Genomic DNA, 14,248 nt, shown 5'->3' with positions numbered 1-14,248 from the left:
TATCTTTTGTCCCAGATACCTCAAAGTTTTAGAGACTCCTATACAGCCCCCCAAAGATTCCTAGCCAGACTTTCAGTGATCTTTCAAAATCCCCTACATTTCTGCAGACCTCTCATCCCCTTATATAGTTTCCTGGAGCAAAACTCCTAAAGATCTTGGAACCTTGTCCCATGGTCTTGAATGCTCTGCTCTGCTCAGTTCACCTCAGAAATCTCTAAGAAGTCTTTTGTAGCTCTCTGTTAACTTCTGGATCCTATCTCCTCAACGGGTCCTCTTTGAACCCCCATACTCAACCTTTGTAATGCTCACCTAGTCTTTTTTAGACTGTCACCTATTCCTTTAGAGACCTTTCCCCAATTTCTAGAGACCTTTCTCCAGGTCCCAATAAATCCCCAGCAAGGTCTGGGAAATCTCCACTCAGTTTTCTAACACACTCACCAGTCTCTAGAGAGCTACACCCAACTGGATGTGGAGGCCCAAACCTGAATCTCAGCACTCAAGGATGAGGGAGGAGGAACATCAGTTTGAGGTCAAAGTGGGCTACATGGTAAGACCCTAACTTAAGAAAATAGGGGGTAGGGATGTAGCTTAATGGTATATAATTTGCTTAACATATACAAAACCTGGGTTCAGCCGGGCAGTGGTGGCACACGCCTTTAATCTCAGCACTTGAGAGGCAGAGGCAGGTGGATCGCTGTGAGTTCGAGGCCAGCCTGGTGTACAAAGTGAGTCCAGGACAGCCAAAACTACACAGAGAAACCCTGTCTCGAAAAACTTAAAAAACAAAAAACAAAAAAACCTGGGTTTAATTCTCAAGCATTGAAAGGAAATAGGACAGAAAGAAAACCATATCTAGTCATTAGACTTTCATTAAATTCTCAAGATACACTCCCATCCATTCCCAGGTGATCCTAGACAATTATCTAGAATTGCCTGCCTTGTTTCCTGTCATCCTCCCCCGCCCCTCCCCGCCCCCCCCCCCCCCCCCCCCGCCAAGGCCCTGCCCCTCACGCAGGCCAGCCTTCAAAGGTAGAGACAGTGAATAGGGCCATCATGGCTGAAAGGACGTTGTCAAAGTTGAAATCACTGTTGACCCAGAGCCGTTCTCGGACCAAGGGCCGTGACACATCTCCATCAGGGTAGATGAGGAAGGAGCCCCTGTGGATGTTGTAGACAGATTAGACGAGGGAGGAAAAATAGAGAGCTGTGGCAAAGGGTCTAGGGTCTTTGTTATGGATGTAGCAGGGCACAGTGGTGTACCTAGACAGCTTGGGTTCAAATCCTGCCCTTTGATTTCCTGGCTGCGTTAGTGTAAGCCTTCAGTTTCTGTCTATGAGAATTTTGCTTTCACTGTCTATCTAAAAAAGAAGGGTACTAATGGAATCTATCTCCCATTTGTTACAAGGATTAACTAAATCCATAAATGACTGTTAATCATGAAGGTGCACACGTATGTAATCTCATTACTTGTGAGGCGGAGTTAGGAAGATGTTAGCACGTTTGAAGCCAGCTTGGTCTATGTAATTTCCAGATCAGACAGTGCTACACACTGAGACCATGTCTCACAATATAAACAAACAAACAAACACATACACAAATAAACAAATCAAGTCAGGCATATGGACACATGCTTATAATCCCAGAAACTTGGGTGACAGAAGGCAAAACCTTGTGAGTTTAAGACTATTTTGAGAGTTTTAAGGCTAGCTTGAAACGTATTGAGACCAAGGCTCAAAACACATACAGGGACCAGCGGAATGGCTCAGTGGATAAAGGTCCTTGGTTTTAACCTGATGATCTGAGCTCAGTCTCAGAATACATATGGTGGAAGGAAAAAAACCAAATCCCCTAAGTTCTTCTCTGAACTCCACATGTGCAGTGGCATGCATACTCCCCATAGGAATAAATATGTGAATGCAAAACAACAACAATAACAGGCAAGACTAATTTTCACCATTGTCATTAAGTATGTTTTTTTTTTTGCATTAAGTATTTTTGTCATTGGGGGAAAGTAGTTCTCCGAGTGGCCAAAGTTTCTCAGTACTGACTCTATACCAGGCACTGTGCTGGCTCACCATGCAGGTCCTTTACTGCATATACATATTCCACGCACTGACTATCTCTTCCTTTTAACAGCTCTGTGAACCAGCAACTATTTTTTTTATCCCCACTTTTCACTTGAGCTAATGGGGACTCAGCAAAGTGAATAAAGGCCTTCAAGCCTCATGAAGTCGGGTTTGATTCAGGGACTCCTGGCTTCGTGGTTTTTGCTTGAAACCACTTAGGTCTATAAACATCTTTAGGTAGAAGCTGGCCTCTGAGCAGGAAATTGCAAGGGATTCTGGGCTGGCATGTAGGTAAGGCTGAAGATTGTGGGGGAAGGTTATGGGGGGATCTTTGAGGGCTTGCTGAGCTATGAGGGCCTCTACAATTACCAGGGGAGTCCTGGGGGTATATCTTGGGGGCCTTTAGGGAAGTTTGAGGGTCTTGGGAACTTTTAGGAAAGCAGACATGTCTATGGTTCTTGGTAAGAGGCTGGAAGTGGCCTCAGAGACCTTCGAGAGAGCTGGATTTCTCTCTGTGATTTGGGAGGGGTTCTGGATTCCGTAGAGGGCAAGGTGTGAAACACTCACTTGCATTCTTTCAGGGTGTGTTTGGCCTCATCAGTGCAGCTGTAGAATTTTCCCTGTGGGGAGGAAATCTGTCAAACAGGTTCACCTTTCACCCTTTACCACCTTTACCACCGCCCCCCCCCACCTCTCTCTGGGTCTCCCCCACCTTGAAGAGCTGAACTCCAATACAGGCGAACATGAACTGCAGGAGGGTGGTGACGATCATGATGTTTCCGATGGTCCGGATGGCCACGAACACACACTGCACCACATGCTGCAGGGGCGTGTGTGGTTGAAACTCAGAGACGTGCGGTTGGGAAGATAGGATCAAAAGGCAGTGTTGTGGGCTAGCATGCGTGGATATCAAGAAGGAATAAGTGCTTTCTAGGCAAGGATATGTAGTCACGTATCAAGAATGTGAATCAGCACAATGTGGCTATTGGTATAGTCACATGGGAGGAGCATGGCTCAGACCATATGGCCAGTTGTCAGGAATACATGGTTATACATGGGTTCAGGCTGAATGGTGATGTCTTTGTACAAATAGTTGGATCAATGATCCTGACCTGAGTCCTGGGTCCTGTGGGTTTGAGTGAGCCGGGCTTACCTTGAGTCCCTTGGCCCTGTTGATGGCTCTGAGAGGCCGCAGGACTCGGAGTACTCGGAGGATCTTCACAACTGAGATGGCACTGGAGCTGGGGAGTGGGAGGTTTTCAGGCCCCAATTAGGGCTTGGTCCCCATTGTGGAAGGAGTGGGAAGGGCAGGGGGAGGGGGTCACTCACTGGATGCCGAAGGAGATGAGGGACACACTGACCACAAGCAGATCCAACAGATTGAACCAGCTACGGCAGAAAGAGCCTCGGTGCAGGAAGGCCCCAAACACTGTCATCTGGGGATCAGATGAGATCGGATTAGACCTAAGACCCGAGGATAGCTGGTGAGTAGGAGGGGAGAAAGGCCAGAGATATGTGGTAGGGGTGGGCAGAGGATGTATTGGGGGAAACCAAGGGTATGGTTGGGGGGGGGGGTCCAGTAATCACCTTTAGTAGAATCTCCACAGTGAAAATGGAGGTGAAGGCATAATCGAAGTATCCCAGAATCTGGGAAAGTGAGAAAGATGAAGAACACTGTCATAACTAAAGGGGATTGGTGTGTGTGTGTGTGTGTGTGTGTGTGTGTGTGTGTGTGTGTGTGTGTCTTTTCATCTATCTATCTATCTATCTGTCTGTCTGTCTACCTATCTATTTATCATCTTTCTTTCTTTCTTTCTTTCTGTCTGTCTGTCTGTCTTTCTTAGACAAAGGCTCACTCTGCAGCCTAAGATGGCCTCAGAGTTGCAGTAATCTTCCTGTATCAGCCTCCCAGGTACTAGAAATCCAGGCAGCTACCCACACAAGCTTGTGTGCGAACCTCTCAGTGTAAGGCTTGCTCTCCCTCCTTCCCTCTCAGCATCAGGAGGGAAAAGGTTTGGTTGGGCAGTTGAGATGAGTGAGGGCTCAGATTTAGACTCCTGTCTCTACCCAGCTATGGAAATGCCCTTGGCCAATTTAACCTGAGCACAGATTTCTCCCCCACCCCCAGTCAAATCCTGATCCTGATTCCTTGCCCCACACTTCTCCGAGTGATGGCACTGTATCCTACACCATTACGGATCCTCTTTCCCAGCCCAGTGAGGAGTCTTCTCTTGGTCTCTACTCTCGCTCTCTAGATTTCTGCCCAGGAGAATGTCCCTGTGAGTTCCTCCTAGCCCTCAGCCGTGGGCTCACGTGGTTGCGGAAGGAGTGGGCGCGGATGGGGTCCTCAGCAGCTAGGGACACACTACTGAGGATGATGAACACCAGGATGAGGCTCGTGAAGATATGATGATGTATGAGAGTGTGGCAGGCTTTCCGAAGTCTGGGGAGTAGAGAAAAGACAATGATTAGAAACCATGACCGGCGTTTACTGGGGGCTCCAAAGGGATCCATCTGTGCCCCCATGGCCTTCTGGGTAGTTCTGGGGCTCTCCACCTGGCCAGCCCCTGTTGCCCTGCCCTACTGCCACTTCTGGCACTCACGGGTTGGTTTGGCTGAGGCAGAAGAAGGCACTGCCTTCAGGGATGGGTACCACCTTCTCCTTGGGTACAACTTCCTGCAAGAGTTCCACATGCCCCGCACCACCTTCCTCCTCTTCCTCCTCTTCCTCTTCCTCCTCTTCCTCCACACCTGGTGCTGGGAATAGAGCAAAAAGGAAAATTGGCTGAGAAAAAAAATCAAGGGAAAGCTCCTGGAACTGTGCTTGACACAGGACGAATTCCTCTCATTTCCTGCCCCGAAGGTCATCTCCTTGGGGAAGGGATCTTCCATCTGTTTTGCTGAATGTGGTATGCCCAGCTCTTAGAACAGTGCCTGGGGACAGAGAGAGAGCCTGCTGCATTTGCTCGATGGGTGTTATATGTGCACCCAATTTGATAACAAAGGCTCTGCGAAGGCCCACATTTCTCTTGCTTAACCTTGGTGTCTCAAATGTTGCTGGCTACACACCACGCCCATTCATTCATCTAAGACTAATTCTTTTTGCAGTGCTTTAAGATTGTACATAGGGCCTTGCACATGCTATGCAAGCATTCCACCACTGAGGTATAGTCCTAGTCCATATTTATTTATTTACTTGGTTTTTGAGATAGTGGCTAGTGTCTGCATTTGCCACCTTTCCCAAGTGTTAAGACTAAAGGCATGAGCCACTATGTCTATTGCGTTCAGGATGACATTGGAAGTGTCTGCTGGCCAGAGAGGATTTTTGTCATGGGTCAGGAGTTCTCTGCCTGGGCTCTCTTTCCTAGTCTCTATGTCTCTTCCATCTGATCTGCCCACTTGCCTGCTCCTTCACTCTTTGTAGCCTCTGCTTCCTCATTCTCTCCACCAGGTACCTGGAGACAAGAAGACAGGACTCATCAGCTGGGGGAGAGACACCCGAAGATGGACACAGAGGAGGCATGGAGGAGACAGGTCAATGTGGAAACGGACTGACAGAAGATGAAATTACAGGCATGCACACATTCATAGGTATGGGTGGTAGGGAGAGGTATAGACAAGTTATTTTGTTTAAGATTTGTTTGTTTATTTTGTTTGTTTTTTTGAGACAGGGTTTCTCTGTGTAGCCTAGGCTGTCCTGGACTCACTTTGTAGACCAGGCTGGCCTCGAACTCACAGAGATCCACCTGTCTCTGCCTCCTGAATGCTGGGATGAAAGGCATGCGCCACCACCACTTGGCCAACGATGTCTTTTTATTATTTAATTATTATATATTTATTACTTCATTATCATTTTATTATTTTAAATTATGTGTATCTCTGTATGGGTATGTGTGTGTGTGAATGCAAGTGACCTTCAAGGCCAGAGGCCTCAGATCTCCGAGACTTGGAGTGGCAGATAGTTGTGATCTGCTTGACATGAGTCTGAGAACCAAACTTAGGTCTTTTAGAAGAGCAGCAAGGACTCTTAACTGCTGAGCCATCTCTCCAGCTTCCCTACCCCCTTTTAAAGAGAAGACGTCACTCTATAGCTCCAGTTGCCAGGAACACAGCAGACCAGACTAATTTGAACCCTGCAGAGACTCCCCAGCTTCCGCTTCCCACACGCTGGGGTCAAAGGTGTGCGTCACCACACCCAGACTTCAAACTCACCGGCACTCTGGTTTCCTGTGGAGGGTTTCCTTCACTGCTCTTCTCTCTGGTCAAGAAAGTAAGGATTGATTGCTGCAGGCAGTAACATTTGGATAAGCCTGGGGTGGGCACGGCTGTCAGGCAGACCTTGCTTGGGGCTTCCTGTTTCTCTTCTCAGTGCCTAGAGTCTATGCCCACAGTACCCAGAAGGAGGCCTGGGAAATCCTAATACTCCCGTGCCTCTCTCTACCAAGAGCAAAAGGGAAACAAAAAAATCTCATCTTGGCCCAGAATGTCCCCAGTCTGGACCTTTTATTTCTCCCAACATCCAATCCCATTTCCTGCTGTTCTCTCTCCTGCATTCTTACCTCCCTGATAGCTTTTGTTTGCTTGTTCATAGTGCTGGGAGTGGAAACCAGAACTTGAAACAGATACATTTTCTTCCTCTAAGCTATGTCTCAAAGCCTGGTGTTTTGTTGTGGATATGTTAACACCACCACCACTTAAAAGGAGCAATCGTACTGAACTCCTGCGCATTCTCAGTATGGAGCCCGGGTTGGCCTTGAACTTGTTATCCTCCAGCCTCAGCCTTCCAAGTGCTGGGAATACAGATATGGACCTCCAGGCTTGATTTCATTTTCACTATTGCTTTGTTCTGTTTTCTGCTCCCTCACTACTTAGTACTAACACCATGTTTTCGTTGGAGACAGTACATGGCTTGACTGGAACTCACTATGTAGACCAGGAGGGTCTCTAACTTGGAGGTACAAAGCTGCCTCCGAGAGCTGGAATCAAAGGTGTGCACCAGAGCACCTGGCTCGCCAACATATTCTTAAAATTAAATATCTATGCTCTTGCAATTTGCTTGCTTTCCTCAACTACAAACAGTGAGGACTCTGTCTGCCTCAATCCATGCTGTCTTTCTAGCATTTGCAGTAGGGCCTACCTAGCACAGAGTGTGCGCTCAATAAATGCACTAAATGTGTGTTGAATGGATGGATTAATGAGGCCTGTGTCTGGAGCTAGGCATCCCCAGCGCGCACACACACACACACACACACACACACACACACACACACACACACACACACAAGGCCTGTGGAATGTGTGTTTGTGAGCTCCAAATCAGAGATCTTAGGGAAAAGCCATCTCGGAGATAGACCCAGAGCTCACCTGCCCTTGTCTTTGGCAGTGCCTGCATCCCCGCTGGCTAGATTGTCCACAGCAATGGCGAGAAACACGTTCAGCAGGATGTCTGGAGTGAGCTCAGGTTGCCAAGACGGGGAAGTAGCCTGCCTGTGGGCTTCTCAGCACCCCCATCCCCTGCCACCCTCCCATCTAACCTCACCCTGCTTTATACAGTCCCCCAAAGCTCTGAGGATACAGTTGCCACAGATGAAGAGGATGATGAAATAAACACACACCAGCATCCCTGGGAAGAAGGGACCACCATAGGCCATGATCCCATCATACATGACCACGTTCCAATCCTCACCGGTCAGGATCTAGGGGATAAGAAGCCACCAGAAAGTTCGTGGGGCTTCCTATAACTCCACACCCTACCATCATGTACACAGCTCAGGGTCTCCAGGCCATACCTGAAAGACAGTGAGGAGGGCTTGGGGGAACGTGTCAAAGGTGCTTCTCTTGGTCTGGGTCTGGTCAAAGTTGAACTTGCCCCCAAACAGCTGCATGCCAAGCAAGGAGAAGATGATGATAAAGAGAAAAAGGAGAAGCAACAAGGATGCGATGGACTTCATGGAATTGAGCAGGGATGCGACCAGATTGCTCAGGGATGCCCAGTGCCTGAAACAGAGATAGAAAGCACAGAGTTCACATTTGGTCCCCTGTAGAGTCAGGAGCCAGGCAGGCCTCCGACTTGGGATGCACTGGGGCAGATGGGGTTAAAATAGGCTGTGGTGCCAAAGTTGGGAGTGATTTTTGGAATTGAAGTGTATTAAGAGTTAGAAAGGAGGGGACTCCTAAATTTGGATTAAGGTGGAATTTGGAGGTGGAATTAGGGTGAAGGTATAGATAGAATTGGGGTTCATGTTGGGACTGGGATGAATTGGGCATGGGGCCATGGTGATTTGGGGTTGGGGGAGTTGGGAGAAGGTTATGGCTGAAGGTTGGTATAGGAAAGGAGGTGAGAGGATCTTGGGGCCAGGGAGAGCAGCAAATGGGGTTGCAGTTGGTGAAAGAGGAGTAGAGACGCATCAGAGAATTGAGAATCGCCTTGTGGTGGTTGGTGCTCAGTGATGGAGCTCAGGCTGGGAGCTAGGGCGCAGGTGGGAGATTGGGTTGGGCTTGGGATTTGAGAGTGGACCAGTGGATGACAGGTTTGGGATTAGAGAAGGTGCTATGGCTGGGATGGAGAATGAGCATGGAGACGGGCCTGGGGGGTCAGGTGGGGACATGGGATGGAGGCAGAGGAGGCACTATTCCTGGGTGACTCTCCTCTCCAGGAGGGTAGGAATTTATGCTTCCTTTGCTTTCCCTAGGACCTAGAAGGTCAGCATGCAGCCACAGGTGCTCAGTGGATGTTTACTAAATGAAGGAGGCTGACGAGATTGTCTTCAGAGCTGGGGTGTGGAGTTGGGGCTGCATTTTGGGCCCCAAGCATACATACATACCTGGTGACCTTGAAGATCCTGAGGAGGCGCACACATCGGAGCACCGAGATGCCGAGAGGTTGCATGGCCCCGACTTCCACCAAAGTGGTTTCTAGGATACCCCCACAGACCACGAAGCAGTCAAAGCGGTTGAAAAAGGAGGCGACATAGACAGAAGGGCCCAGACCATACAGCTTGAGAAGCATCTCCACGGTGAAGAGGCAGAGCAGTACTTTGTTGGCGTACTCTGTTGGGGGGGGGGAGAGCAGTAGGTGAGCTTCCCATGTGGGAAGCCAGGGGCTTTGGTGTGATCTTGGGGTAGCAGAGAGCAGGCCAGGTGTGGGCTATGGTTTGATTGGGGTTAGGGATGGGATGCATTTGTAGGTCAGAGCAAGTTAGGGTTGGAGCTGGGGTAGAGGTTCGAGTTGAGGTAGGGGCCAGAGTCAGCCTTTGTGAGTCAAAGACGATTCCAATTCCAATGGTGTAATTAGCAGCTAGGATTTATTATTTAAAAAATTAAAAAAAAAAGATTTATGTCTTACGTTTTTGGTTCTGGGACTGGAACCCAGGGCCTCACACATGTACTTTACCGCTGAGCTACACCCCAGCTCTAAGCCTAGGATTCCTTTGGGACTGGTTTGGGGCGGGGCTAAAAACAGGACCAGTGACAAAAATTTGGTTGAGATGGTAAGGAATATTAACAACTGATACTTGCAGTGGGCCAAACAATATTCTAAGCACTTTACAGTTGAGCTCATTAAATATTCCCAACTGCTCCATGTCATGGGTATTTTTTATCATCTCCATTTGTGCATGGGGAAACTGAGGCACAGAAGGGTTAACTTGTCCAGACAGTAAGGTGTTAAGAGTAGGGATTCTAGCTGGGCGAGGTGGTGCACTTGGGAGGCAGAGGCAGGCAGATCTCTGAGTTTGAAGCCAGCCTGGTCTACAAAGCAAGTCTAGGACAGCCAGGGCTACACAGAGAAACCCTGTCTTGAAAAGAAAAAAAAAGGCAAACAAACAGTAACAACAACAACAACAACAACAAAAAGTAGGGATTCTGATTCCTGCTCTGTCCCTGGGAAGCTGAGAACTGGGCTTAGTTGCTTGACATCAGCGCCATGGTGACGAGGACCCGTGACCTGAACACTTAGGTAAAGTTTGGGTTTGAACAGTTGAAACACTGAGACTAGATCTTGACACGCATAGCAGGTGCCACATAAGTGTGGTTTGCAGGGTGGACTAGGATAGGTTAAGGTTTCTGCACTTAGCTGGATTGGAAGGCAGTGTCTGGGAGGGGGGTCAAAGGCTCTCTAGAGAGGCTGCGTTTGAACTTCTGGGGTGGAGGGAACTGGCAGGCTGAGGCACACCTTGGGTCTGGGTGAGCCACACAGGCTGTCCATGATGCTCTGAAGCGATGGTCAACGTGTTGAGGAAGACGAGCAGCAGTACAGCCCAGTAGCAGGCAGTGGACTTGACAGCCCTGCGGCAGCGTGCACGGAGACCCCGGTTGGCTCTGCGGAAGTGGCGGCTGGGCGGAGAAGAGCTTCTTACAGCACTGAGGTAGCCTACGTCTGCGCGCGGTGTTAGGTCGGGGAGCCCAGAAGTCTCATGGGCCTTGGAGGTGGGCCAGTCTCAAAGGCATGGGGCCAAAAGGTTGCACAACTTTCACCACTTACCAGACCTTGGTTTTCATGATCTTGTTTCTAGAAATAATTGGAAAGGGAGGGGGGTGTCGTTAGGAGGTGAGAGGGAATCGGCAGCTGTGACTGGAGGTCAGGGGCTGAGGTCAAGTTTTGAAGCTAAAGTCAAGATGAGGTGGGGGCTCTGGGCTACTTAGGGATTAAGGCCTGGAATCCCTCACAAGCATCGGGTACAGCTGGCCATGGTCCCCTCCTCTTCATCCTCATCTCCTGGGGTGTCTGTTATGGAGCCAGTGTCACTGGCTGGGAGGCTGGCTGTGGACAAAGAGAGGATAGAGGTTAAGACCCCAAAGACTCTAGGTCCCACTTTAGGGTTTTCCCTCTGTCCCTTAGTTCTGCCCCGCTCCTTGCTGGAGTGGTCCTCACCATGGCTGCTGGTGGAGTGTGTGGAGCGGGTGGAGTGGCTGAACCATCGCAGTCGACCGCGCCTTCTATTGGTCAGCTCCGATAGTTGTGGCCCTGTGGGGATAGATCCGACTGGTAAGATTGGCCTGGAAGCAGTATTTGGGTCAGGTCTAGGTGACAAGGTGCTAGTTGGAGTCTTTGTGTTTGAGTCTGGGTTGAGATTCTGTGTCCTGAGCCAGATTTGGGGCAAAGGCTAGGGTGGCTGCAGGCTTGGTCTGGCTCTCAGGAGGACAATCACTGCTGGGGTAGGAACGAAGCTGGGCCAGAACTGAGTTGCCTACGATGGCCAGCCCGTCCCTCTTCAGCAAAAGAAGCCAAGTTGCCGTCTACAGAGGGGTCATGAAGGTCTAAGTCCTCGGCCTGTGTGATCCAGTCCAGGTAGCCCCGAAGGTCCTCTTCCATCTGTTGTTTCTCCCGAAGCTTCTGAAAGTCACCTCGTGCTTTTGCCTTTTCTCTTTCCTTGGAGAACTCCCTGGAGGGAGAGAGGAAAAGACTACATAAGGTTACATCTCAATAACCTTGTCTTTACCATGCCAGCCACCATAGCCTTCTAATTGTTCCTTGGATATTTCAAGAACATTCTAGCCTCCACGCCTTTGCACTGGCTGTGGCTGTTCCTATAACTTAGAATATTATCAACACCTTCACAAGAGGTCTTTCTTGATATTTATTTATTTATTTATTTATCAATTGATTGAATGTTGTTGCTTTAGAGACAGGGTTTCTCTGTGTAGCCCTGGCTGTCCTGGACTCTCTTTGTAGACCACGCTGGCCTTGAACTCACAGCGATCCGTCTGTCTCTGCCTCCAGAGTGCTGGGATTACAGGCGTGCTACTGCCCGGCCGGTTCTCTCTTTCTCCCATGTGGGTCTTGGGTATTGAACTTAAGTTAGTGAACTTGGCAATAGCCATCTTTATTCACACAGCCAAGTTGCTGGCCTCTGATTATTATTATTATTATTTACATATTTTTGGCTATAAGATCTCATGTACTGTAGGCTGATTTTGAACTTACCAAACAGTCCAGGCTGATCTTGAACTTGTTATGTAGTCAAAATGACTCTCCTGATTCTGTCTCCTAACTGTTGGAATGCCAGGTGTATGTTCCAGGCCTGGATTGCTTATATTTTTTTGAGATAGTGTCTCATCACTAGCTCAGGGACTCCCCAAATTTATAATCTTTTCTGCCTCTTGGTGTTGGGTACAGATATGCACCATGACAGCTCTGATGTTCCCATTTCTTTATTTTTAAAAAGTATTGCTGGGCATGTTGGTGCACGCCTTTAATCCCAGCATTCTGGAGGAGGCAGAGGCAGGCGGATCGCTGTGAGTTCAAGGCCAGCCTGGTCTACAAAGCGAGTCCAGGATACACAGAGAAACCTTGTCTTGAAAAAAAAGTATTAGGCCAGGTGATAGTGGCACACAACTTTAGTCCCAGCACTTGGGAGGCAGAGTCCAGCTTGATCTACAGGGAGAGAGTCCAGGACAGCCATGGCTACACAGGAGAAGCCCTGTCTTGAAAAATGAAAAAGATAAAAAATTATTATGTATGTGACCCTGCCTTAATATATGATATCATTTGCATGCAGAAGAGGGAATTTGTTCCCCCAGCACTTATGTTACACGTGGTTGTGACCTGTCATGTGGGTGCTGGAAACTGAGCCTGGATCTTCTGCAAGCACTCTTTGTTTTTATTTTTTGAGACAGGGTTTCTCTTGTAGCCCTGGAGCTCCTGGACCCCACTGTGTAGACCAGGTTGGCTTCAAACCCACGAGATCGATCTTCCTGCCTCTGCTTCCTAAGTGCTGGGATTAAAGACGTGAACCACAGTGCCCATCTTCCTCAAGCATTCTTTTTTTGTTTTTGTTTTCAAGAGAGGGTTTCTTTATGCTTTCTTGGCTGTCCTGAACTCACTCTGTAGACCAGGCTGGCCTTGAACTCACAGTGATCCACCTGCTTCTGCCTCCAGAGTGCTGGGATTAAAGGCATGCGCCACCAAGCCACGCTCCCCAAGCATTCTTTACTGAGCTATCTCCCCAGCCACAGATGTGGGTATTGTTAATTGCAACATATCCCTGTTCCTCTTTATTTTTCTTTCCTTTTCACAGTGTACAGTGTGTGTGTGTGTGCTGTACTTACATTTACTAATCATGTTTTGTTATTATTTGTATCTTCCTATGAAAATGCAATACCCGAGAAACCAGGGATTTTTGTTTCTTGTCTCATTTCTCTAACAATGTCTGCCACAGTGTAGATGTTTAAGGTTGAATGACTGAAGGAAGCCATCAGATTATTTAAGTGTTGCCCAGCCCAGCTCAGATGCGGGTTTTGAAAGATGCCTAGGAATTTGGCAGCACAAAAGGGCAGGGGGGTGGGTGGGATTATAGGGGAAAATATCCAGGCTTCTCACCCACTTAGGACTCCAAGCACAAGGTTGAGGACAAAGAAGGACCCAAAGATGACGAGGCTCACAAAGTACACCCAAGGTAGTTCATACCCCATAGCATCCTGCATCTGGAGAGAGAACATATTTCCCTCATAACATGCAGACAGGGCAACCTGAACTGGGGAGGAAGGGCAGCAGGTGCAGCCTCCAAGCCGTGTGAGGACTTGTTCACCTCACCCAGTAGAGGACGTCTGTCCAGCCTTCCATGGTAATACACTGGAACACAGTTAGCATGGCAAAGAAAAAATTGTCAAAGTTCGTGATGCCTCCATTGGGTCCCGGCCAGCGCCCGCGGCACTCAGTCTGGTTCAGTGTGCATGAACGCCCAGAGCCAGAAGATGCACAGGGGGAAGGGTCCTCCTCTGCCTCCATATCTGCAGGAAAATTGGAGTCCGGGACTATGTGAAGCAAGTCACACCCTAGTTCCTGCCACTCTGCAGCCCCACCCTCATAGGAAGTTTGTTTCAATGCCCCAGATACATTGAAGGCAAAAGTAACCCTAGGTCTCTCTGCTGGGGTCAAACCACTGAAAGTGGTAAATCTTTCCACCAAGGGTCTGGCAAGAGTGAATGTGCATGAACCTGGGGCCAGAGTCTTGTGAAGATGAGGAAAAGACGGGGAAGAAAAGGCTTGGGTGGGCGGAAATCTACATAACCGCCTAAGGGCGAGTTGTGGAGTCTGCGGTATTAAATGCCTGTAGGCAGACTGTGCCTGTGGATGGAGTCTTGTGATACCTGCCCAAGCCATTATTGAGGGAGGGGCTGTATTCTGGGATTTACGGCGGAGTCTTGAATACAGGGGTGGGGTTTGCCGATACAGGGGTAGA

General features: G+C 48.8%; 1 protein-coding gene and 1 long non-coding RNA gene across 3 annotated transcripts in view; one reads left to right on the top strand and one right to left on the bottom strand.

Moving 5' to 3' along the window:
- Positions 1-7,738, top strand: part of LOC311601124 — a 36,035-nt gene extending 28,297 nt beyond the window's left edge. For both annotated transcript variants that reach the window (XR_014780462.1, XR_014780463.1), the window contains 2 exons: positions 5,518-5,657; positions 7,620-7,738. This is a non-coding gene — a long non-coding RNA (uncharacterized lncRNA). The remainder of the gene's footprint in view (positions 1-5,517; positions 5,658-7,619) is intronic.
- The window catches only part of CACNA1F (calcium voltage-gated channel subunit alpha1 F), a gene marked incomplete at its 5' end in the record, with an annotated part of 29,647 nt that overhangs the window by 11,006 nt on the left and 4,393 nt on the right, over positions 1-14,248 (bottom strand). Inside the window, 21 exons of the mRNA XM_084788495.1 lie at positions 1,012-1,158; positions 2,634-2,686; positions 2,779-2,886; positions 3,220-3,307; positions 3,396-3,502; positions 3,654-3,713; positions 4,380-4,509; positions 4,670-4,823; positions 5,470-5,521; positions 6,279-6,324; positions 7,431-7,512; positions 7,642-7,762; positions 7,856-8,063; positions 8,891-9,116; positions 10,240-10,400; positions 10,549-10,575; positions 10,734-10,827; positions 10,939-11,031; positions 11,259-11,449; positions 13,387-13,490; positions 13,600-13,796. Coding sequence (XP_084644621.1) covers positions 1,012-1,158; positions 2,634-2,686; positions 2,779-2,886; positions 3,220-3,307; positions 3,396-3,502; positions 3,654-3,713; positions 4,380-4,509; positions 4,670-4,823; positions 5,470-5,521; positions 6,279-6,324; positions 7,431-7,512; positions 7,642-7,762; positions 7,856-8,063; positions 8,891-9,116; positions 10,240-10,400; positions 10,549-10,575; positions 10,734-10,827; positions 10,939-11,031; positions 11,259-11,449; positions 13,387-13,490; positions 13,600-13,796 — 2,449 coding nt within the window. The remainder of the gene's footprint in view (positions 1-1,011; positions 1,159-2,633; positions 2,687-2,778; positions 2,887-3,219; positions 3,308-3,395; positions 3,503-3,653; positions 3,714-4,379; positions 4,510-4,669; positions 4,824-5,469; positions 5,522-6,278; positions 6,325-7,430; positions 7,513-7,641; positions 7,763-7,855; positions 8,064-8,890; positions 9,117-10,239; positions 10,401-10,548; positions 10,576-10,733; positions 10,828-10,938; positions 11,032-11,258; positions 11,450-13,386; positions 13,491-13,599; positions 13,797-14,248) is intronic.

The sequence above is a fragment of the Acomys minous genome (genome assembly GCF_964271855.1).
Source record: "Acomys minous genome assembly, chromosome: 7".
Lineage (NCBI taxonomy): Eukaryota > Metazoa > Chordata > Mammalia > Rodentia > Muridae > Acomys > Acomys minous.
Note: the sequence above shows the minus strand (reverse complement) of the source record. Positions and strands in the feature narration are given on the sequence as shown.